The sequence below is a fragment of the Chiloscyllium plagiosum genome, unplaced genomic scaffold, assembly GCF_037043375.1.
Source record: "Chiloscyllium plagiosum isolate Xiang-an unplaced genomic scaffold, Cpla_swu_hap1 HiC_scaffold_5, whole genome shotgun sequence".
In the NCBI taxonomy this organism is placed as follows: Eukaryota; Metazoa; Chordata; class Chondrichthyes; order Orectolobiformes; family Hemiscylliidae; genus Chiloscyllium; species Chiloscyllium plagiosum.
Window position 1 is genome coordinate 13,738,058 of NW_028270143.1, and position 26,729 is coordinate 13,764,786.

A 26,729-nucleotide genomic window follows, 5' to 3' on the forward strand; every position below is an offset into this window, starting at 1 on the left:
GCCTGCTATCTGGACCCAACAACTGGAAGCTTTCAGCTGAGAGCTCTCAAAAATTATTAACCCAAAGTACTACAAATCAATAATGTCTAACCTGTCACTCAACTCCGATACTAATTTACATGATAGGATTCTTTAAAGCCAAGTGAGCCATGCAAACCAATATTGCAAAAAAATTCTCCTTCTCAATATTTCAAAGGACTTGTAAAAAAGTTTGAAAGGCAACACATACTTTGCCCTTATCCCTTCATTCATCTATTTCAGACGAGACATTCAATAAAGGCTCCAGTTGTTTGCTTGGGTGGATGCGAAAGACGCAATACACAATTTTGAAGATGGGGGGGGGGGGGGGGGGGAACCACGGTACTCTAGTCAATGTTTATCCTTCAATCAAAATGACAAAAAGCTGCTTATCTAATTGTTACGTTGATGTTTGTGGGAGTTGTTGAGTGATCCCATAGTTCTTATATTAGAAAAATGATAAAGCATATTTAATTGATTGTTAAGTGTCTTGGTTGTAGCAATAGCTTCAATGGTGCCCTTCGTAACCGCCTTGTCCCAGCTCCTCTCTTGCCCTTTATCTGGGTAGTGCTAGGGGTGAGTTTGTCTGTGCAGACTACTTTTCTCTTCCTCTGGGTCTGCTGCTGGAAGCTGTTGTGGCCAGGGATTTCTTCCTTTTGCCAGGTGGTCATTCTTACCTGGCCTCTCATCTTGGCGTCCCCTTATCTGCGTGGCTGCCTCTGCTTCTGGCTGAGCTGCAGGCAGCTGCTGGTCTCCCAGCTCCTTCCTCTGCCTCCACCCAGGTACACACCAATGATCAGTTGCAGATCAAGCCGCTGACCACATTAAAGAGATAGTTTCAAGAGCACGACAGAAATACATGTCTGCCTTTATTTACCACACAACGATTAAATATTCCATTTAGGGCTCAGCTCTGAAGGAGTAATTTAATCCATAAAAATACCTAAGACGTCCACATTTGGAAAATAATCTGGGAAAGCTCTGAGCAGATCACTACATTAACTATATTATGGCATCCATCATTCCACTCAGCACTCTCACCAAAGGGTATAAAATCCCTTCTCTCTAAGTCAGCATCTAGTGTCCACATTTATCATAGATCAAATTTCTCAGTTGTTCTTCTCCACTCATAATCAGATCATTATTAACCTACATTTTGAGATTCACTTCTTACATCCAGTTCCCAAAGTTAACAGCCAAAACAATGAACTTTGCAAAGGTTTAACAACACAGGATTCAGCCTTCCTCTCTTATTGGGGTGATAAATTAGACAGGCAAGATAATGTCATGCAGCACTACTTCCTTGCCCCTCTTAATTCAATGTGTGACCAATCTGCAGATATTGGCATAAAGCAAGTAATATTCATCGTGCCTTTGAGAGTTATTCAGAACAGTAACAAAGTACCACAAACCACTGCAAGGAGATTCAGCTGAAGTAATTTTATAATATCCCACAATAGGAGCTGAATCTAGATGGCTGATATCAATAACTCCAATTTACAAATGGAATGGTGGGCTTCAAATTCACATTTTGAATCAAACACTCTGGCTTTTGATTTTTACTGGTATCACCTTGTTCTAGTCTGGACTTGGATATTATGACAAAACATCTTTTTAGAATAGTAGCTGAGATTTTTCAGTTCCAATGAACCACATGTTTCCTTTTAGAATGTTTTTCTCCAGAAATGAATCCTGTGGAAATTGGAGAATTCTCATCTTTAAAGAGGATGTGGCCTTTGTAAGCTGTAGTGACTGTATTAAACACGGCAGAAACGCTTTTGCATCGATTTTCACAGCTTTAGAGAGTAGGTACACAGCCTATTCGTAGAATTTCGTCAAATCCTAACAATGTGGAAACAAGCCATTTGGCCCAACAAGTCCATACCGACTCTCCAAACAGCATCCCACCTAGACCCATCCACCTACCTTTTCCCTGTAGCCCTGCATTTCCTAATCCACCAAACCTGCATATCTTTACACCGTGGGAGGTGGTCTAGGAGGAAACTCACAGACACGGGAGAATGTGCAAACAATTTAACAGGTAGTTTAGTAGGCAAGTAATTCAGAAGTCTAGGCTAATTGTCTGGGGATAACAGGCAAGTCTAAAGACTTTGAAACCTTAATGTACAAAGCATTCAGAATAAGGTAGATGAATTAATGGTGCAAATCAAGGCAAAAATCAAGGATAATTATTTTTTTAGCCATTATGGAGAGGTGATTACAAGGAGATCAGAACTTGGAACTTAACATTCAAAGATATTTGACCTTTCGGAAAGACAGGAGGAGGGAAGGAAAATATGGTTGGGTAGCATTGTTTAATAAGTGATCAAATGAGGACTCTTATGAGATATGATCTAGTCTTGGATGATATAGCATCATTTTGGTTGAAAGCAAACAACAGAAAATGAAAGAAGACATTGATAGTATTAGTGTATAGACCCACAAATAGTAGCCATAGTGTAGGAAATGGTATAAATCAAGAATGAAAAAGAGCATGTAGAAATAAAACAGCAACAACTATGGTGACTTCAATTTTCAGGTTGTTTGGGTCAGTCAAGTTGGAAAGGGTAGCTACAATAACAAATCCAGAATGCTCTATGAAGCTATCCCTAATACAATGTGTCATGGAGCCAGCCAGGGAACAGGCTATCCTGGATCTGGTAATGGGTAATGAGGCAGCGTTCATAAATAACATCAGAGTAAACGATCTCCAAGAAATTAGTGATTTATTTTTCTGTTTGACTGAGAGACAACTGCGTTGGAAACGAACATAATTCATGACTCTCAGCAAAAATACATCCCAGTGAGGAGGAAAGATTCTAAGAAATGGAAAATCCAACATGGCTACCCAAAGTAGTTAAGGGCACTACTAAGATGAAAGAAAATTTGCATAGGAGGCACAAACCCCAAAGACTGGCATAAATTCAGAATCCAGCAAAGGAGGACTAAAAAGTTATTCAAGTGAAGGAGAAAATAAACCATGAGGACAAACTGCCACAGAATATAAAAAACTGACAAGAACTTCTTTGAATATATACAGAAAGGAAGAGAGGGGTCAAAGTGAACATAGGCCCCTTAGTAAATGAATCTGAGGAGATACTTCTAGGGAACAAGGAAATGGTAGAGTGAAACAGATATTTGGCATGTGGAAATACCTCACACATCCCATTAATATGAAAAGAACAGAGAGAAGGAATTAAGTACCATCATTATTACTAGAGAATTGTATAGACAAATACAAAATACATTAATGATTTGGATGAAGGAATTGAATGCAATATCTCCAAATTTGCAGATAACACTAAGCTGGGTGGCAGCATCGCTGCAAAGAGGATGCCAAGAGGTTGTAGGATGACTTGGACAGACTGGCTGAGTGGGCAAATACTTGGCAAATGCAAAATAATGTGGATAAATGTGAGGTTATCCACTTTGGTCACAAAAAAAAGTTGGTTATTCTGAATGGTGACAGTTGAGGAAAAGGTAAGGTGCAATGAGACTTGGATGTCATGGTGGAACAGTCCCAAATACAGTATTAGCTGAGAATATTACTGCAATCATCCTACACTAAACCCACCAAGGAGGATATCCTGCCCAGATCACAGTGAGAGAGAAGGTACCGCAGACATTTGAAAGGTTTAAAACTGGTGAGGAGTTGATGTTGGATAGGCTGCCTGTACTTCAAATTCATAGCACAACAGGATCAGATGCGAAGTATTGAAGTATTGTGAACTATGAAGAATGTAGGGTAAAACTTCAAAAACAGTAGGCAGGCTAGTGGAATGCACAAAGAAATGGTGGATGAAATTAAATGCAAGTACTTGAAGTGATTCATTTTGGTAGGAAGAACACTAGAGAATATTAATTTTTGACCTTGTTGCTACTACGAGAAAACTTGCCATCCAGAAGTGCAACCACATTTGTGATGCAGCTAGCTCCCAACCACTTGACAATCAAATGAACAAGTGCAGAATCCAATAACAGGCTACTACCAACATATTTGGAGCGCAGCCACAAAACTATTTGGGCAGGATCCTTTGATTTGTAAACTCAGACTGGAAAAACTCGAAGCTGATGGGAATACGCTTAGATTTCACTGTGCTGAGTGGAGAACCCAAACCGATTGCCTCAGAAGCTAATTTCTTGAACTTCTTTCTAACTTATTTCTCTGCTTAAACAAAAAGATAGCAACATCTAATCAAAAATAGAACTGAACAAGTTGGCAAAATTCCTCACAGCCTTTCAATTTGATAATACAGATATAAAGATCAAGAATATTCAAACATTTGTTTGTACATTTGTGCAGATTGAATAAATTTACCTTACAGGAATAGAAAACTCGCTTTGAAAAACTTTATTTCCATTATAAAGCAAAGGCCAAATTTAAAGTTAGTATTTCAAAAAGTGAGATTCTAGAATTGTGTATAATTATTCTGCAAAACCTGGAAACAAGCTTATGCAGCTAAAACATTTGTAAGTGGCACCACTGTCACCTTAACCAAATTGTGGTCAGTTCAAGTTCTATTCCAGAAATGAAAGCACTTGATTTAGGCTGATACAGGGGTTGTGTTATTCTTTGTCAAAATTGCAATCTTTCATATATATGAGATTAAATTCAGGTCAGTCTACCCTCTTGTTTGGAAAAAACTGCACATGACACTATTCAAAGCAGAGTACCATGGATCTTCCATTAACAGACATTATTAAAAAGCAAGATTATCTGGCCATTCTCTCACTGGCATTGCATCACATTTGTCTACAGCAATGTTTCCCATGTTGCCACAAGGATTATCACTTCAAAAGCAGAAGAACTCGATCAGTTGTTAAAAACATTATGGAGCATGCTGAGATTGTGAAAATTGCAAAAATAGTTAAAGATATACATAAAAACGATTTCTTTCTTCTTTCTAGGAGATAGAAAATTTACTGCATTGAAACACAGCGAGAAAACATTCTTAAACCAATTCTTAACTAACAATTAAGTTATCAGCACTTATTTGAGATTACCAATTCTAGCAGATAACTTGGACCTACCTAGTCGGGAGGTATAGTCCTGTACTGAAACTCCCAAAAATCTGAACCTGTGATCAAAAGAAACATTAATTGTTCAGTACAAAAGATCACAATTATTAATGGCAGACAACTACAAATTCTAATTTGTCATTTTGCTATGTATCATTTATTGAATGCGAAATGCTTAAGTGTAGTACATTCACAGTTTAACTAAGAGATTTTGTTTTTCTGTTGAAGGAAACCAGAACATTTTTCAAAGAGAATAATTTAAAAATTATTCCAAACTTATAAATACTTTCTAACATTATAACTTTGATTTTAATCTATTGTTATATTGATCAAAAATAAATGCATTTTAGTGCATTCTGGCCCAGTGAGTGAGTACATTTTGTATTGTGGCACCAAGTCCTGATCAGTGCTGCAATTAACTCATTTCACTGAAGTCACTGTAATTGATTTTGCCTTAACCATGTGAGTGGAAATTTGTGCAAATATATACAAATTTGTGTTTCCGTCCTTTTGACTTATTTGTTGATTTCAGGTGAAGAGTTTGGGTCTGATATCATAGGCAGGTAGTTCTCCTATAATGCCGTAGTTGCGTTCCAGCAAAACCTCACTTAATAGAAAAATTACAATATAAATAATGGGGCCTATGAGAAAAGTGGGGTTCGGGGCAGACCAGCAAAAACAAAAATCACTCACGATCACTCAAAATCACCTAGAAGTCTAAATACAGCACAGCCTGAATGAAGGTTATAAATCATATTTGTCAATGAAACAAAAGTAAATTTAACAAAGTACAGTTAAAAAATATTGTTACTACAGGGACAGAGGGTCATCATGGTACATAAGTTAGACTCTCTCATTCCTGTTAAGCGAGCTGTAGCACATAATCTCTCCTTATGCTCAAAAATACTTCATAATATCTAGCTTCTCTGCCAGTGTTATAACCTTCCTTTTACGTTCACCACCTGCAGTTTTAATACCAGGACACTTATTGATAACATTCTTCTCGCTATGCCTATTAATTTTTTCAAAAAACGGGATAATTCAGGAGTAGTGTAGCATTCACAGGAAGCTGCTCAATGTACCTCTCTCAGAAAGCTGCTCTCTGTACAATGCCTCCCACAGAAAGCTGCCCTGTTGGTAACTGACAACAGGGCATGTGCAGAACAGCGCGAAGACCAATGCAGATGTCAGTATATGCATAGAACAGCGCAGAGACTTTGGCACAGACAGGAGTGCAGATGTAGAATGAGGCACGCATATTGAGCACCACTGGAATTGTGCTAGTGCAAACAGAGGTAAGCGTTCTCGCAAATACCATTCCCTAATTCCTCAGTGACTTTGTAAGCAAATTGCGCTGTCAAAATGTGCGTCATCCAAGAACTCCCTATAGAAAGAACCAAGTTAGGAAGCTACAAGTTGCTAACACACATGGAACCATGGTACACCATGATTATCAAGACTCAGGAAAGATGCAAGGAATCATAAATAATTCTGTTAACATCCAGAAGAACTGGCAATAGAAGAACATGAAAATGCAGAAAATTCCATAAATGAGAGTCAGACTTCATAATCAAAAATGAGAACTTGGCTTTCACTGTTTTGATATTTCTTACTCAACTTAAAGAGAGAATTGTGGCTGGCTCTGGTAGATTCCCAGTAATAATATTCAGTACTCTTACAAGCTAAAGGTTGGCATCAACAACATCTCAACAGAGTCTCATCATTTTGATGTAATTTTCACTCATTATAGTCATACTAATTTTATTTCTGATCATAGCCAATACAAAATATTTTGAATTGATATTGACCAGTCAAATGTTTTTGGAGTATTTGAATTCAAGAATCGTAAACAGCAATTCAATTAGATGACCTAATTTTAACCGAATTTGAACTCAATATTCATATGCACATTATACATGTATATCTATGGGAATACACAAAAACATGTAGAAAATACATTATTGATGGGCATAGAGAACTCAAAAGATAAATATTACTAGCAACAAAACCTAGATAACCTATGAAGTAAAATGTTAGTTTTAAAGAAAACAGTTGGTTTTACAAATTTAGAATCTCTTCTGTCTGGGAAAATAAGAGTTAAGGGAAAAATAACTTCAGGAGAAAATTAGTTTCAGATTGTAAACTCACATCGGCTGCTGGCCAAAGTTCCTTGATAATAGATTCTATCCGTTTCACTACTTCTTTACGCATGGTTTCCTCTTCAGGGCGCGGTGACACGAAATTGTAGAAGTCCATGATTTCTTCATGGAGACTAACAAAATGGAGAGAAAGATTTGTATGAAGATCTGCAACAAAACTTAATTCTCAAACTGTTTTTGCAATCCTCTCATTCAGACTTTTAAAAAGTGTTTGTGATTACGTTACATTTTTTCTTTGATTTCCTTACAGATGAAGTCATATGTTTCACATTAGCCAGAATCACATGTTCCAGAAGTTTATAAACTAGGTAGGAAGAAAACTATTTTGTATTATATTTAAATTATATATCTGCACATTCTCTACTACCATTTAATTTCAATGTAATGTTTGAAAAAAACTGTTAAACTGTGCATAATTCTCAAATTCTAGTTCGATCGAAATGGTAGTAGAGAATGTGCAGATATATAATTTAAATAATACAAAATAGTTTTCTTCCAACCTAGTTATCATTATTTACCTGCAAATGTTCGCAGAACATTTCCCAATTCCTGAGAACCTTACACTACTGATGTATTTTACAAACTTAAAGAAACAAACTTTTCCACAACTATTTTGCCATTCTACTTGTGCCAATATTATCCCCACTCTATTTTCTATCTTGATAATGCATATTAACAATGACTATTTGCCTGTTTTGAATAAATCCTTCATTTGATTCCAGTAGACGCTCTCCCTCTAGGCTGCTGACTTATGTTAATATTTCTTGGCCTCTATTTTTTGAGCAATCACCTAATCCACGGCACGAAGTAGTGCCATACAAGGCCAGATTCTGCAGCTAAGGCAACCACAGTTACATTTGGGCCAGTTTAATGGGCCTAATTCAACAGATTGCGATCATACTTGATGCTTTTGCAGGGCAAAGGCTTTAATTGTTAAAATGATAAGTACAGCAGCAGGCATGAAAATATCAAGGTCAGGCTAGAGCCAGAATCTGCATAATAATTATCCAAAAACTCTCAGGGTTAAGGAAGAAGTTTAATTCTGATGGTCTGCCTGCAAAACGGAGCAGCACATGCAGAACATAAATTGCAACATTTATTAATTGCAAATGAATAGTCAATCATACTGTCAAGATTAGTAATTTCAAGATTACTCTGCTCTCTCCCTGCAACTTCTTTGTATTTGGGTTTCTTATTTATCTGTGTAACCCTTTTCCTTTTTGTTCTAACACAGTACAGTAAATCCAGTTAGACTATCAGGAGTTGCATCAAAGTAGTTGCTGCTTCCAGATTCCAACTCTACTGCAGAATCCTTGGAATATTTTCCTGTCCCCAAAACCAAGACTCAATGAGCCTCTTTCTACTCTTCATTAGCTCCTTCTTCCAAAGTCAACTTGGTCCTTCATGCACATTAGGTGAAACATGGTGAGGACATAGTGAATGCAACATCAAAAATATTTAAAGACATAAAACACAAGAGTCACTGATGATCATTTCTTTGGCAATCAAATGTTTTTCTGGTTAACGCTGTCTACAATATTTAAGACTGTCATGTTATTGTTTCTTTATGTAGCATCAACTATTAAGAGTGGAAGCTGTTGTGTTAATGTAGCTGCAAAAAGCAGAATAATAAAAATATAGATTGAGGGATTATTTAATTGTTGATACCTATTCTTTGAAAGATGATTATCCTCCTTATGAAGTAAAAATTGTTTTCCCAAGGAAAACATACATAAATTGTGAAAGCCAAACTATCTCCACAGCAAGTTGCAAAGAAAGAGAGTTAGTGGTGGTACATATATCAATTCTGCCTCAAGATTTAAATCTTTAAATGTTGCAACAGTTATGTTCTTCAGAGTGAATGAATGTGAGTTAATGAGAGCTTGCGAGCACTAATAAGTAAGACAGTTCCCACACCTATGTAATGATTCACTCACATGCTTTGATTGCTTAATGCTTGCACTCTTTCCTTGAAAGAATTTTTACTTGTATCCTACCACCATTAAGCAATCCAACAACCATTTAAGACCTGAGAACTTGCGTTACTCTGCTGAATGGATACCTCAAAAGTTCTGAACTTAGATGGAAGACTCACAAGTTAGAAAAATATCCTATTATATAATCCTTGCATTCATATCTCAGTTCAGATGAATAGGAATTTCTTCCCACATCCTATGCATTTTAGACTTTATTTTGCTTTTAGAAAACATTGATAGGATACACATTCATTGAAAAAAAGGCAATGAGGCTAGTTTGAAGACCATCACAGAAGGCCTCTGAAAAGACTTGAAACATTGCATTAATCAGATTTACACCAGGAGGAAAGAAAAACAAAATTAACCGTGAGTATTTGATTCATGTGTCTGTTCAGGCCCAGAGTTGGTTCCAAATTGGACTGTGGAAGCTACAGGACCATCAAAACAACTTTTATAAGTGATTCCTGGGCAAGAGGAAAATGGGATGGGAAGAAAGAAAATAAAAAGGAAGGAAGGCAAGAAAGCAAGCAAGATCGAGTTGTAGCTGAAACAGCACAGGGCAGACTTTATAAAGCAACTTTTAATATAGCAGCTGTGTTGCCAAATCTCTGCACAGAGCAAAGTTAAAAGTAGCAAAACAACTGAAATCGTCTAGACATTGACAGCACTTGAAAACTCACAGAAAGAAAACCAAATTTCTTACGTGAATTGCAAGTCCACAGCCTTCACACTAAATTTAGGTACTTGAAACAAAGAATGGCAATGTACTTTTTAGATTTATTTAAATCAGAATCAGATAAGCAAGGAATGAAAATAAAAACAGCCATGAGAAATAAAAGGGCTGCACAGTTCCACTGCTGTGCAGGACCAAAGAGATCCTACTATGCTATGGGAAATGCTGGAAAATCAGCTGTGTGTAAAAGTAAACTTTATGTTTCACTGCCTAGAGCTGAAGTTTTACAAGCAAAGCCACAAGAATGAAGTAATCAACTTGGAAGTATCTGCAAACATTAGGCGCAATTACCAGCAGTGGTGCAGTAGTCAGGATGCAGAAAATATACATGCTGCATGGACAATTTGATCTGCTGGACCCACCACAGACCTGTCCTACATTCAGAAATCTTGCAAAGTCATGTGACACAAAAGGACACTGGGCTAACCTATGCAAGAAATCTATGGCTACAATAGAACACAACCAAACAAAAAGCATGTGCAAAATGTTGCAGCAACAACAACACGGAGTACACACCAATGACTTATAGAGTCAGAGATGGACAGCATGGAAACAGACCCTTCGGTCCAACCCATCCATGCTGATCAGATATCCCAACCCAATCTAGTCCCACCTGCCAGCACCCAGCCCATATCCCTCCAAACCCTTCCTATTCATATATCCATCCAAATGCCTTTTAAATGTTGCAGTTGTACCAGCCTCCACCACTTTCTTTGGCAACTCATTCCATACCCATACCACCCACTGTGTGAAAACATTGCCCCTTAGGTCTCTTTAATATCTTTCCCCTCTCACCCTAAACCTGTGCCCTCTAGTTCTGGACTCCCCGACCCCAGGGAAAAGACTTTGCCTATTTACCCTATACATGCCCCTCAAATTTTGTAAACCTCCATAAAAAGGTCACCCCCTCAGCCTCCGACACTCCAGGGAAAACAGACCCAGCCTGTTCAGCCTCTCCCTATAGCTCAAATCCACCAATCCTGGCAACATCCTAAGTAGTCCAAAGATGTGCAGGTTAGGTGAATTGGCCATATTAAATTGCCCATAGTGTTAGGTGACGGGGTAAATGTAGGGGAATGGGTCTGGGTGGGTTGCGCTTCGGCGGGTCAGCGTGGACTTGTTAGGTCAAAGGGCCTGTTTCCACACTGTAAGTAATCTAATCTAATCTAATAGTGAATATGATCTATTTGGATTTCCAGAAAGTTTTTGACTGGAATAGGATGCTGCTAAATAAGATAAAGCCCATGCTGTTAGATGCAAGGTACTAGCATTTTTAAATGGAGAATGACTTCAGAAATCTGAAGCACAAAGGGACTTGATAATCCTAGTTCAGGATTCTCAATGTTAAGATGCTAATTTAGTTGGCAGTTAGAAAGGCAAGTGTAAATTTGGCATTCAAATCCAAGAGCCAAAATGCACAGCTGAGGCCGTACAAGGCTCTGGTCAGATAACATTTGGAATACTGAGAGCAGTTTTGGGCCCTGTATTGGAAGACAGATGTGCTGGCATTGTAAGGGGTCCAGGGAAGGTTTACAATTGTGATCCTGGTGATGAAGGGTTGACAGATGGGCAATTGAAGACTGTGGGTCTGTAATCAATGGAATTTAAAAGCATGAGGTGTTATCTGACTGAAAAATCACTGAACACAGAGACCTGGTCAGAATGGATGTGGAGATGATGCTTCCACTAGTAGGGGAGACTGAGACCCAAGGACATGGCCTCAGAGTGAAGGAATGATCCTTTAGAATTGAGTTGAGGAGGAATCTCATCAGCCAGAAGGTGGCTATGGACCTTATTGCTGCAGAGGGCTGTGGAGGCCAAATTATTAAGCGTGTTAAAAACAGAGATAGATAGGTTCTTAAATGGTAAGGGCTTATGCCCGAAACGTCGATTCTCCTGTTCCCTGGATGCTGCCTGACCTGCTGCACTTTTCCAGCAACACATTTTCAGCTCTGATCTCCAGCATCTGCAGTCCTCACTTTCTCCTCAAATGGTAAGGGGATCAAAGGGTTTCGGGAAGGCGGCAGGAAGAATGAGACATATATCAGCAATAAACAAACTCAATGGGCCCTATTCTGCTCCTATATCTTATGGCCATTTTATTTGCATACAATGGATTACCCATCACTACACAGCTATATTGCGAAGATAGTATGCTTTATCAAGTGTGTTTTACCCTGATTCCTTTTAGAGAGATTGGGAGACAGGTGTCCAACTGTCTAGGAGATGATAAGCAACTTGTGAAGGTGTTTTTTTTTAAAAAAGGGTTGGAACAATAGAAGCAGCCTCAGTGTGGTCAAGCTCCCACACATACAACCAGGATTTTTAGTTTTAACATTGAGCGGTCTTTGCTGTACCATCAGCAGGGCTGGAATTTGCAGTAAATTTCTCTCGTCTGCTACACTCGAGTTTTCTTTACGTTTTTCCTCTTGGGCTACTGGAGTTACACATGAGAATTTGTGTTCTGAATTTGCTTTTTGCCAAGGATGTGTTTATGGAATGTTACTATATTGGAACAGTTAATTAGTAATAGTTACTGTGTCTATTATTTTATTACATTTTCCAATAGAGTGAAATTATTCCAATTCCTTTTGTTAGATTTTAACTATAGTGAATGAATAAAGTGTATTTTGCTTTAAATTTGGTAGTTTGACCAATCAAATTGCATCTAGAACATTGCACCTTACATTTACCTTTAAAAGTAGCAGTTATGAACCAGACCAAATCCCCTCAAAATATTCAGAAGGTAGTCTAGACCCTAACAATATTAATATTGAAATGCAACTATGGCAATATCGCATGGAACCTACAACTCTCTCATCTTATGAGCACAGCTGGACGAGCAGTCGTAGGACTAGCAACACATGTGGTTCTTATCATTACGACCTTTCATGAGATCACAAGATACAGATTGCAGCAGAAGAGATCAAGAATACTTGCACTGAGTCAGTCCAAGACTCAAAACAATTTCTCTCAAGTAGATTCAATGCCATAAGAAAATCCAAACGGTAAGTGTTTATTACATCTCAGAAGTTACAATTCCATCAAGTGACCCTCCCAGAAAATGCAGTGTTTACACACAAGAGGCGCTTAGGAGTAAGCTGGATAACATGTACATGATGGATTATGCCATTATGTTCCATCAACACACAAGAGTATTATGTGCATACAGAAAGATGGCACAATGGTTGCCTGTTTGGACCAAAGATGTCTAAACCTAAGAGATGTCTGTGCAAAATCCCATCATTAGAGGAAAAGAATCATTCACTAACAGGAGCTAGCTTCTTATCCAAGTTAACTTGTTTGCCATGTTAAACACTGATATTGGCTGATTTGCTTAGAAAAGGAATCTCAACAAATCACTACTTTCAGGCGGCCACATTTTTGTCTAACTGTCAGTCAAGATCTATCATTTAGCATATAGACAGAGTTATAGAAAATATTCTTGGATATCTATGTATTGACAAGGATCTTGCTGTGATGGACAATTTTTTGAAAAACATCATGAACAATACTGCCAGGTGAATGAAGGACAAATTAAGCTTTTAGATCTCTGTTCAAGTTATGTGATCGATCTGATGCAGGAAATGTCAAAGATTTCTGCCATTGGCTTACTATCCAAATAGGAGACCTTGGAGAGCTCTCAAATCTATAAGTTTCCTAATACCAACAAAAGTATTATTAAGGAAAGACGTCCCATGTGCATGGGTGGGGGACCTTGAGCCAAAGCATCAAATCTCTATGATCTAAGAATGATGAGAATTCTGGAAGTCAATGCATTTCAGAAAGACTAGAAGCACACATCATGTAAGACATCAAATCAATTTGCTTTTGGATCCAAAAGTCTATCACCAGCACAATGCAATATACAGCATGGACAACTTGCTCTGCTATATTCTTTATGACAAGATTCCATTCAGTACCTCTTTGGTAAGCAGGTCACCGTGGAAACCAATCGCAACCATTGGAATGATTTGGCAAAAATCACAATAGGGGCACCATCCAAATTTCAAATGATTTCTAGATAAAGTATAGGAAAACGACTTTGACGTTTACTGCAAAGCTGGTGCCAAAATGGTCACCAGAGTCTCTGAGCAGATTACCAAACCTGAGCATGAATGAAGAAATTACACTCAAGACTTGCATGAAGATAGCAGGACAATGAGATGGAAGACACGCTTACAGTAGCGCTGATGAATTTTGGACAGCATGAACATAACCAATTGCAAGAAAGAGCTGCTAATGATACACAACTGAAGACACACTGGAACCCGCAGATGTTTTTGACCATACAGTGTTGCATGAACTATCTCAAAAGGCATGGTTTTGCAAGAGCCAAGTGTTTGTGCCTGAAGCTCTTTGCCAGGACACATTATCACAGCTATTTCAAAGGGCTTATGGGCACAGAGTGAACAAGATGCCTGGCATGGGATCAACCAGTTCCTTGATCCAAAAATCACTTCAGACTCTTATCCCCACACGCTGACAAATTCCTCCTAATCACTGAATAGTTTTCAGAATTTCCAACTGTCGGACTGTTAAAGCGCAATGTCAAATATAATGAATGCAATATAGTTTCTGTTCATTACACCTGAACATTAGGTGGGCTTTGTATGCCAATTGGGGCAGAAACCAGGTGACAGCAATATCCCATATCCAATGGTCTTACTAAGGAATTGGTTTGCACTGTCAAGTACTTATCATGAAGTACAGGGTGACCAAAGATTTTCACATTGCTATGTCAGACCTAAAAGCTTCTGGATATGTGCTTACCATCAGCAGCAGAAAGCATATTTGGAAAGCAAGCACAGATAATTCAGTGATGCCACAACCTATGTAGCTTCTTAAATGCAGAACAAACCTAGAAAATCTGGGATAATTAAAGTTGATGTATATAGATGCAGAACTACCTATTCTGGACGCAGGGCAGAAAGTCAGAGTCAAACATTTTTAAAAAGGAAGCTGGTTATCTACAAAGTAATCAATTATACAGTGAGCCAAGATTTTACAAGGCCAAAACACCAAATAGAGCAACATTAAGGAGGAATAGAAGCCAACTTAAGGAACTGCAGCAAACTCCAAATGTGCACAACACACAAGAAGATAAGCTTGGATAATGAAGATAAGAAAAAACATCATGACAATAATCAACACATTGGTAATGAGCAGAAGCAGTTTTTGTCTTGTTTGATGTGACACCACGAGAAGTGCTGAGAACTCAGAGGGCAACCTTCTCCCAATTGCATACCATGGCACTGCCATACCAAGGATGGTAGTGATGTCTGGAACATAGTCTGACATAATGTCAAGCACAGACAATGTTTTACAGTCTGTAGAATGTCACAATTTTGGCAAAAGCCCCCAGACATTGGTGAGAAGAATATTATTTAGTCAACAGTGTCATTGTCATGTTATTGTCACTTCCAGTGCCTTAGCTGATGGCAGGTGACCATCTGGTTTCATTTTTTTTGTCAGACTGTGTAACAGAGTGGCTTGCTCAGCTATTTCATAGAGCAATTGATTACATTGTTGTGTGTTCTGGAATCACATGTTGGCCACACTAGGTGAAAATGGCAGGAAAAAAAATCACCAATGGTTTCATGGTCACTTTTAGACTAGCTTTTATTGCCAGATAACTGAATTCAAATGTTGCTATCTGAGATCTTGCATTTGAACTCATGTCCCCAGATCATTAGTCTGGGTCTGCAGATTACCAGTCCCGACTGTATCATCAAGGCCACACGTTCCCTTGTCAAATAGAAACCTTCATAATGATAACACAAGAACTAGGAGCAGGAGTAGGCCATCTGGCCCCTCCAGCCTGCTCCGCCATTTAATAAGATCATGGCTAATCTTTTCATAGCCTCAGCTCTACTTACCCACCCTCTCACTATAACCCTTAACTTCTTTACTGTTCAAACAATCTTAGCTTCAAAAACATTTACTGAGGAAGCCTCAACCACTTTACTGGGCAGGGAATTCCATAGATTCACAATCCTCTCGGTGAAGAAGTTCCTTCTCAATTCAGTCCTAAATCTGCTCTCTCCAATTTTGAGGCGATGCCCTCTTGTCCTAGTTTCACCCGCCAGTGGAAACATCCTCGCTACTTCTATCCAATCTATCCCCTTCATAATTTTATGTATTGCGACAAGATCCCTCCTCATTCTTCTGAACATAATCCTAATCTACTCAGGCTCTACTCAACCCACTCAAGTCCAGAATCAACCTAGTCCACCTCCTCTGCACCCTCTCTTGTGCAAATACATCCTTTCTCAAGTAAGGAGACAAAAACTGCATGCATGAATTTTCCCATATTATATAATACACAACAGTTCTTGTTGCAACTAACAATGTTTTGCTATTATCTCAGGCATTGATTCAAAACACCATTTATGTTGTGCAATCGATCCATGTCAATGACACTTTTTACAGTGTTACTTTGAAAATATGAGAAATTTTGTAACTTATTTTTTATTTAAAAAGTTTTTTTAAATTGACAAGGGGACATGATGGCATTGTGATATTATCACTGGACTGGTAATCGAGAGACCTTGACTAATGATTTCAGGACATTGGTACAAATGCCAGATTGGCTTAAATGAATGACAACACTAACCTACCTCCATATTCCAAACCAAAGGAAAAGCTCTTGGACAGATGTGTGCATACACAGTAGAGACAGACAGACCAGTTTGTATAATGATAGCCTCTTGCTCAGATGGTCAAAGGACGCAACATTGCTTATTGTTCACACCTTGTACTTTCAGTAAAAGCAGACTTCAGGAAGCAGTTCAAATCACTCTTGCAACCAAGTTAAGAAGAAAGTAGTAGAGTTTTATTTCCGTGTGTCAAAGCAATGCAAAGGGAACCATCAAGTGCACTTTTGTATCATAATTCATATTAATCCAACACATCAGCTTAACACCCATGAAATTATTTTTTAATCAGTCCATGTAATGCGGTTGTGAACTCCTTGGCTTTAAATAGAACAGCTATGTCAGAGGTATCGATTTTGCAGGGGCAATTTGACAGATACAAGTCCTCGGGAGTGTGGCTGAACAAAGACCTTGAAGTGCAGGTTCATAGCTCCTTGAAAGTGGAGTCACACGTAGATAGGATAGTGAAGGAGGCATTTGGTATGATTTCCTTTATTGGTCAGGAGTATTGAGTACAGGAGTTGGGAAGTCATATTGCGGCTATGCAGGATGTTGGTTAGGCCATTGTTAGAATATTGCATGAAACTCTGGCCTCCTTCCTATTGGAAAGCTGTTGTGAAAGTTGAATGGGTTCAGAAAAGATTTACAAGGATGTTGCCAGGGTTGGAGGATTTGAGCTAGAGGGAGAGGCTGAACAGGCTGGGGCTGTTTTCCCTGGAGCGTCGGAGGCTGAGGGGTGACCTTATAGAGGGTTATAAAATTATGAGGGGCATGGATAGGATAAATAGACAAAAGTCATTTCCCTGAGGTCAGGAAAGTCTAGAACTCGAGAGCATAGGTTTAGAGTGAGAGGAGAAAGATATAAAAGGTACCTAAGGGGCAACTTTTTCACGCAGAGGTGGTCCGTGTATGGAATGAGCAGCCAGAGGAAGTGGTGAAGGTTGGTACAATTGCAACATTTAAAAGGCATTTGGATGGGTATATGAATAGGAAGGGTTTGGAGGGATATGAGCCAGGTGCTGGCAGGTGGGACTAGATTGGGTTGGGATATCTGGTTGGCATGGACGGGTTGGACCGAAGGGTCTGTTTCCTTGCTGTAAATCTCTATGACTCAATGACTTTTGAACTAATTGATAATGGGGGAAAAAAAAGTATATTTGAAAGAATCTTGTGGAAAGAAGGGGTTTTGATTTGGGAACACTGACAGCGGAAGATATTCTGCAGGGGTGAGCTAGGATCAGTGTCTTTATCAAACATAAATCCAGAGTGGTGACAGGGTTTTAAATTACCAGGCAATGGGGAAGGTTCAAGGAAGGGCACTTTAGAAATCCAAAGAGGAAGGTCAAAGCAACAATGTACCAATGCAAGAGAATACAGAGTGAAGTAGAAAGGAAGAAAGAATTCAACACAAAATGTGCATGAGCAAATAAGGTCATTGCAGAGCATAGAAGTTTTTAAGGCATGATATCACCGACACTATCTGAATGTATTAAGCATCTGTAATAAATCCAGACACATGGGGTAAATTTTACAAGAGGGCTGATTGTCCACTTCCCCAAACATTAGACAAAAGCAATTGGTGGTGGTTTAACCAGATGGTCACTGCACCTCAGAAGAGAGGTTGAGGAGGGAAGATCTTCATGGTAACCTCATCTGGTGTGTGAATTGAACCCTCACTGTTGGTATTACTCCCGATCTCAAACTATCCAGCCATCTGAGCTAATTTTTGCCTTCCCCAAACAAAATGTCTGCCGGCACCCTGGTGCTGTGAAAGCTGCTCAATAGCGGAGTGAGAGGAGGTTTGTTTGCTATCCACGCATGACAGCAAGATTGCACCATAGCATATTTATTGAGATTTTAGGTTTTTTAAAAATTGTTAACGTTCTCCCAAAGGCAGTAAACTGCAATTTAAGAATAGCATTCAAGTTTATGTAGATCACACATAATAGGGAAAGAGGCCCAGACCTCTGCTTTAACCTCTGCAATTTGCTCTAATTTACTAGACATTACATTTCAAAGCAAAAACAGCAGCCACATAAATTACATTAATTTTGTCATTGCTAGAGGTGGATGCAATTTTATTGCATAATATCATAATTCCACTTAATCGGTATCACCATGCTCACATGATGTGCACGATGCATGTGCGATTAGAAACAGAGTCTTGTAGTCACTGTTTCACTAGTACAGGACAATCAACATTTTAGTAGCCCACAACTCAGGATATCGTACCTCAGTTACAGGATGCTTCAATAGGAACCAGGACAGTTGGTTACTCTGGTTGTGATAACAGCCTTAATTAGTGCAGAGTGGAATGCTTGACACAGGGAAAGGAAGTCCTATCCAAATGGTTTTGGAGTCTGAACACCACATGAACATGGTGGTGGATGCTGCTGGTGGGACTACCAGCAGTTTTCGAAAGAACTGAAAATGTCCCCCAGACTTCAGGAAAGTCTAGAGCTTTTGAGCTGGCATGGCTAGACTACTCATGAGAGGGGATGCTCCTGTTGGACTCCCTTTCTTACACAATAGCAATCTAAATGGTCAAAACTGCCAGACATTTTGCTTCCACCTTCCGTTGATGTGGTATTTATGGATTTCAGCAAGGCATTTGATAAGGTTCCCCATGCTACGTTACTGCACAAAATACAAAGGCCTATGGGATTGAGGTTTGGATCACAAATTGGCTTGCTGAAAGAAGGCAGAGGTTGGTGGTTGATGGGAAATGTTCATCCTGGAGTTCAGTTATGAGTTGTGTACTGCATCTGTTTTGGGTCCACTGCTGTTTGTCATTTTTATAAACGACTTGGAGGAGTGCATAGGAGGAGTTAGTAAATTTGTGGACGACACTAAGGTCAGTTCAGTTGTGGATAGCGCCAAAGGATATTGTAGGTTACAGAGGGACATAGATAAGCTTGCACAGCTGGGATGAGAGGTGGCAAATGGAGTTTAATGCGGAAAAACGTGAGGTGATTCACTTTGGATAGAGTAATAGGAATGCAGAGTACGAGGAGAAAGATAAGATCCTTGATAGTGTAGATAAGCAGAGAGATCTTGGTGCTCATGTACATAGCTCCCTCAAAGTTGCCACCCTATTGATAGGGCTATTAAGAAAGTGAGCCAGCTTTTATTAGTAGAGGGATCAAGTTTTAGAACCATGAGGTCATGCTACAGCTGTACAAAAGCCTGGGTGAGTCTGCACTCGGAGTATTGCATGCAGTTCTGGTCACTGCATTATAGGAAGGATGTGGAAGCTTTGGAAAGAGTTGAGAGGAGATTTATGAGGATGTTGCCTGGTATGGAGGGAAGGTCTTATGAGGAAAGGCTGAAGGACTTGAGGCTGTTTTCGTTAGAGAGAAGGTTGAGAGGTGACTTAATTGAGATATATAAGATAAATCAAAGGGTTAGATAGGGTGGACAGTGAGAGCCTTTTTCCTTGAATGGTGATGACTAGCATGAGGGAGCAGAGCTTAAAATTCAGGGATAATAGATATAGAACAGATGTCAGAGACAGTTTCTTTACTCAGAGTAGTAAGGGCATTGAACGCCCTGCCTGTAACAGTTGCAGACTCGCCAACTTTACGAGCATTTAAATGGTCATTGGATAGGCACACGGACGAGAATGGAATAATGTAGGATAGATGGACCGAAGAGGCTGTATTGTGCTGTAATATTCTATGTTCTACGTTTCATGTTCTTACATCACAGACCAAAAGATTGAAGCAGAAGCTTAAGGAAGCACTTAAGTAGCTGCCTGACACCTTAATCATATCATCTCAATACTCATAACATGGGAAAAGACATCAGGGAAGTCGTTCGTCTAGTCATCTATTTTGATTTTGTTAAAAAGGTGTTCCCACATCCAAATAGACCAGCAAGGGTGCAAAAAAAATTCTGTGGTTGCAAAATGATAAAGGTTGGGAAATAAAGAATCCAATGATATGCAATATTACGACAAGATAAAAAAATAGCAAAGTTGAAGTAATCCTGATTGTAAAGGGTGAAATAGGATAGGACTTAAAGAATTTAGCCATTGAAGATTATTAAGTAGAATCAATATTGTTGGAAATTAAGGAGTGTGTCAGAAAATGCTCGAGGAAGTAATTGGCAGGTTCCTTAACAATAGTTAAAGGCATTAGACAGAGGACTAAACAAGATTTATTACAGCTTATGGGGAATTTTAATCTTTATATAGATTGTGACAAACAAATTGACAGGATTGGTATTGAAGATGAGTGTCAAAAATATTTTTATTTTTATGAAAATGCATATTATTGAAAAAACATTAAGGCAGACAAATTAGTCGCTCAGTAAGGAGGTAACAATAGTTCAAGATTTGCATAAAGATTTGTATCTCAGGTACTTGTACCGTGGTTGTGGGTATATTCAAACTGGGAAGTTGATTGGCAGACATTTAGAACCCTATCTAAGTGACATTTTCAATGTTTTGGAGCCTCCTGCAAAGAACCGCTGTACTGTCTCTTATGGAATGTATTTGGTTCCATTCCTGTTGCTTCCAGTTGCTTATTAGTGGCTGGTATATTGGGTCTAAGTCGATATTGGATGGAGTCCATGGATGAGTGCCATGATTCTCGAAATTCTCTGGCTGCCCTCTGTTTGGTTTGTCCTATGATTGGTGTGCTGTCCCAGTCAAATTTGTGGTCCTAATCATCAGGATATATGGCTACTAGGCACAGCTGGTTGTGCCTATTGCTGGATGCGGATTACTAGTTTTCTGCCTGTTTGTCCCACATACTGCTTCGTGTAGTTGTTGTATTGAATCTTGTAAATTACATTTGTCTTGCACATAACGGGTAAGGGCTCTTTTGTTCTGGTGAGCTGTTGTCTGAGCATGGCTGTCAGTTTATAGGCTGCCATGATCTGACTGTGGCTGTTGGTTTATGGGCTGTCATAAACAGCCCATAAACTGACAGCCATGCTCAGACAACAACTCACCAGGACAAAAGACCCTATATCCATCATGTGTAAGACAAATGTAATTTACAAGATTCCATGCAAAGACTGCATGAAGCAGTATGTGGAACAAAAACAAAAAAACTAGCAATCCGCATCCACAAACACCAACTAGCCACTAAATACCATGACCAGCTGTCCCTAGTAGCCAGACACACAGATGACAAGGACCACAAATTCAACTGGGACAACACAACGATCACTGGAAAAGCCAAAGAGGATAGCCAGAGCATTTCTAGAAGCATGGCACTCATCCACAGACTCCAACAACCAACACACAGACCTAGACCCAATATACTACAACAAACTGGAACCAGCAACCATAAACGGAACCAAATAAATTCCAAAACACAGTACAGCAGTGCTTCAAAGGAGGCTCCAAAGCATTGAAGATGTCACCCAGACAGGGGACGAAATGTAAATCAACTTCCCAGCTCAGCAAACATACCCACAACTATGGTTAAAAATAGCATTACATCAAAAGAAAAAGACTTATTATGTTGCAAAGAACAGCAGCAAGTCTGTAGATTGAGTTTCAGAAAACAGCAAAGTGCCAAAGTGAGAATTAAAAAGGGGAAAAAAAATGAGAGCAAATTAGCCAGAAAGTAAAAACCGATTGTAAGAGCTTTTGTAATTGTATGGAAAAGTGAACAGCTATAGTAAATGTTGGTCCCTTAGAAGCAGAAAGATGAAAAATAGTGCATGGGAAAGAGAAAAGGACAAAGGCACTGAATAAGTGTGACCACACACTAATTTAGCATGTGCTTCCTAAAGATACAAACAGAGAGACAACCTGCATGCCACAAACAGAAAATAACCAAAGGGTAAATAAAAGTGAGGAAATTCAGACAATAAGTAGAAGCAAAGAAAAAAGTATTAAAGAAACAAATCTAAAAAAATGGCCACTATTAGATGGCTACAAACTAGAGTTCTAAAAGAAATCATTGTAGCGATTATACTTTTCCAAATTCCTTAAATTCAGTACAGTCCCATCGGATTGGAATGTAACATCACTTTTCACAAAGGGGATGGAGAAGAAAGAAAACATAATTTTGTCAAAAAGACTTAACAATGCACCCAGAAATGTATGATTTGGAAAAAATCAACATGATTTTGCAAAAGGAAATTCTGCTTGACAAATTAATATATTTAGTCCCAGTTATCTGCTGGATTTACCATGTGGAGCCACATACTGGTCCAGACTCCATTTTCTTCCCCCTTTTGTTCTTGCATCCGGTCTGCCTCAGTAAACCAATGACAGTCAGTTATGGTACATAAGAAAAGCGTATAGGAGTGCAATCCTTTTTTTTTTTAAAATCTACAGGAAATCTGTGCCCCTATCCCACACAGGAATTGAGTTAGTCTGAGGATGTAATTAATAGGATAGATGGAGATAAACACATAGTTCATGTAACATACCTGAGGATCGGGAAACAGGAGACGCAATTGAGGTCACTGTTGATCAAGGCTGTTTTGGGAGACAAAGAATGAAGTGCTGGGGCTATTTAATACTTCATTGGCCACAGGTGAAGTACCACATGATTGAATGATAGCAAATGTGGTTCTTTTTTCAAGGACAGCAGCAGGGATAGGTCAGGTAATTACAGATCAGTTAGTAGTAGGGAAATTATGGGAAAAAAATCTGATGGACAGGATTAATCAGCACTTAGAAAGGCAAGGATTGATCAAGGAGTGTAGGCATGGATTTGTTGGAGGGAGATCCTGCCGGACTAACTTGAGTTTTTTGAAAAGGAGACTAAATATATTGATAAGAATAGTGCAGTTGATGTCATGTACATGGGCTTCAGTAAGGCTTTGACAGAGTCCCACATGAAAGGCTGGTCCAAAAGGGAAGAGCCCATAGGATCCAAAGTAAGTTGGCAAACTGGATCCAAAATTAGCTTGCAAATAGGAGGCAAAGGGCGACAAATGGAGGGTTGTTTTTGTGATCAGATGTTTATGATCAGTGGTATTCCACAGGGATCAGTGCTGGGACCCTTGCTGTTTACATACATTAACAACTTCTGTGACTGCAGAAAGTAGATTAAACAAGTCTGCAGATAACATGAAAATTGGTGGTGTTGATATTCAGGAGGATGGCCTCAGCCTACAGTCTGATATTGATCAGCTGATAAATTGGGCAGAGCAATGGCAGATGGAATTTACTCCTGATAAATGCATCAGTTGCATTTTGGGAGTCTAATCAGAAAAACATTTATACAACAAATGGTAGCTCCCTAGGAAGTACTAAGTAACAAAGGGACTTTAGTGTACAAGTCTATAGATCCCAAAAGTTCTCAGCATAGGTAGATAGGATGGTAAAGGAAGCATATGGGCTGCTTACCTTCATTAGCCATGGCTTATACTACAGGAGCAAGGAAATCTTGTTACACATTAGTTCGGTTACAGATGGAACACTGTATGCACTTCTGGTCTTCATACTGTTAAAAGGATGTGATTGCACTGGAGAGCATACAGAGGAGATTCAATAAGAAGTTGCCTGGGATGAAAAGTCTCAGTTTGGAGGACAGGCTGGATTGGCTAGGTTTACTTTCCCTGGAACAGAGGAAGCTGAAGGAAGATCTGATTGCCCATAGGTGTCCAAGGTTCTGCAAGCTAGGTGGGCTAATAATGATAAATGCAGGGTTACAGGAATAAGGTGGAGGGGTGGGGATGCTGTTTGGAGGACTGATGCAGACAGGATAGGCTGGATCACCTCTTTCCACACTGTCGGGATTCTAACTTTTTTTTGAAAACTCAACCTGTTCAGATATATTATGCCACCTCCAGGGCAGGTGGGACCTGAGCCCACATGTTTTAGCCCAGAGACAAGGACCCTAACTGTGCCACCCAAGAGCTCTTGCAAAACGTTAGCCTGCATGTACAGCAAACAAAGAAAAATAGCACAGTGCACTTATTGCAAAGGAATAGAAATAAAAAAAGCCTTGATACATTTGTACAGGGTTTTATGTAGATTTAACTAGTTGGTGGCCATCTTTAAGACAATGAAGATGGTATAGAGAAGGTTCACTAAATTGGTGTCTGGGATGAGGGGGTTGCTCGATGATGAGAGGCTGAGTAAATGAGGTCCACATTCAATACAGAGTTTAAGAGGAAAGACAGGATATTTCATTCAGATGTACAAGCTTCCGAGGGGGCTTGACAGGTTAGACACAAGTATTTCTGCTGGTCTAGGAATTTAAAACATGCATGCACAATCACAGATCAGGGACCAACCAGTTAGGTCTCAGATGAGAGAATGCAATATAAATTAAAAATTAAAAAGTCACAAATCTTTGGAATTCTCTATCAGTGTGAGTTCTGATGCCTGCCTTGGATGCAGTTTCAGAATAAGGGTCAAGCCATTTAGGACTAAGATTTGGAGGAATTTCTTCAATTAAGAGTGTGATAAATCTTTGGAATTCTTGGAAGCCTGTAGCAGCTCAATCATTGAGTACCTTCAAGAAAGAGATCAACAAACTGTGGGGATAGTACATGACATTGGTGTTGATGTAGAAGATCAGCTATGATCTCGTTGAATCATAGAGCAGACTCCCAAAGAGTTATGGATCAAGTGATATGAATCACAGGCAGGAAAGATAAGCTGATGCTGAAAACCAGCCACAATCGCAATAAATGGTGTAGCAGGCTCAATGGACTAGTCGCTTCCTACTCTTCCTGCTTTCTTGTCAGAAAAATAGTGTATATGCTGATCTGGTTATCTCAATTTATATGCAAGTTAAAGTTCTCAGTCAAACTATGGACAAGCATATAGCAAACGAAACAAAGTCAAAATGTATGCTATCTACCTCCTCATAGCTGCTCGGAGGGGGACTACTTGTTGATCACAACATTTCCAAATCTACTGTCAATATCCTGTCAATCTATTTTGAGATCTCCTTCACTCTAACACATGTAGGCAACACAACATGTGGGTCTCTAGAACCTGCTTAGAAAAAATGCCATCTCTTCCCCCAATTGTTTCCTGAAGGATCAGGGTTTCACTTCATGGGGCAGTGGCACCAGTACTGGAAAAGAAGAAGCCATTCTATTAAGACAGGTAGATTGGGACCAGTATCCTGCCAAATTTAATAAAAAAGGGCAGTAGACAGGGATTTGAACAAAGAAAACAAGGATGCAAGGATTCAGGAAAACAGGAATTCAAAAATCAAGCGAAATGTCTAGATTCTAGAACAGAATTGCATTTTGGATGAAAAAAAGTGAAAGCAGATTACTAAGGGATAATAGGAGTAACTAATAAGTCATTGGTGACCAAGGCAATATCAGTGGAATATGAGAAAAGATTTAAGCTGAAGTCGCAAAGCAATCACAATAAATTAGATGAACTAATAGTACTGAATGAAATCAATAAGTCTGATCTAATAGCTATTGCAGAGATGTAGATGTTTATTTAAAACTAAATGCTGGGGTACCAAGGTAAACAAATGGGTTAAAAGAAAGTAAAAACAAAAGATCTTGGATCAGGAAAATTAAGAATTAGTTTGAGTAGAGATGAGAAATAGGGAGAAAGGACACGAAGGGAAAGCACAGAATTAAAGAAATCGAATAACTTTAGAAATAAAGCATTACATTTACAAAAGTAAAAGGTATCAGATAAAATAGCTTAAATAAAGGTTTCAAGCTTTGGTGGGAAAAGCAGAAAGTCCATCTCTGCAGAAACAAGTTTAGGCAGCTGCGAAACTGAAAATGAGTTATTAAGGAGGAACAGAGACTGCAGTGGAAAGGAACATATTGACAGATCACTTCAAACTTAAAAAGTTATTATGAGAAAAGACAATAGTGGTTTGGATAAAGAGTTTGCTGACCAAGCATGTGAGGTGGAAAATGAGGAATGGGTTTAAGTCATGAAAGACACAGTCAGTAATCAGGTCTAGATAAGGACGAGGTGATGAGCACGTGACCAAAACTTTAGGGGATATCAGCAATTAATGTCATCACCCGAGTCAGCACGAACAGTTGCAAGGGCAGGTTTTTGTTATCGCTACTCTAAATCACAAAATCAGTAATGTGATTAAATGATCACAGTCAGCAAAAGACTAATAATGTAAGTTTATCATTAGCAGAGCAAGAATGTGGTGAGGACATAGTGTTCACCTGCAGACGTTTGATCAACATGTTTATTGGGTAAAAACTGTATAAATACTGAAAATTGAGAGTGTCACTTTGGAGTAGT

The 26,729-nt window shown here is 39.0% G+C and overlaps 1 protein-coding gene across 6 annotated transcripts in view; it reads right to left on the minus strand.

The window, feature by feature from the left end:
• The window catches only part of tent4a (terminal nucleotidyltransferase 4A), a 103,070-nt gene that overhangs the window by 52,465 nt on the left and 23,876 nt on the right, over positions 1 to 26,729 (minus strand). For all 6 annotated transcript variants that reach the window (XM_087987011.1, XM_087987012.1, XM_087987013.1 and 3 more), the window contains exons 2-3: positions 7,186 to 7,309; positions 5,050 to 5,096 (exon numbers count right to left, since the gene is read on the minus strand). In XM_087987011.1, the coding sequence (XP_087843137.1) occupies positions 5,050 to 5,096; positions 7,186 to 7,309 (171 nt within the window). The remainder of the gene's footprint in view (positions 1 to 5,049; positions 5,097 to 7,185; positions 7,310 to 26,729) is intronic.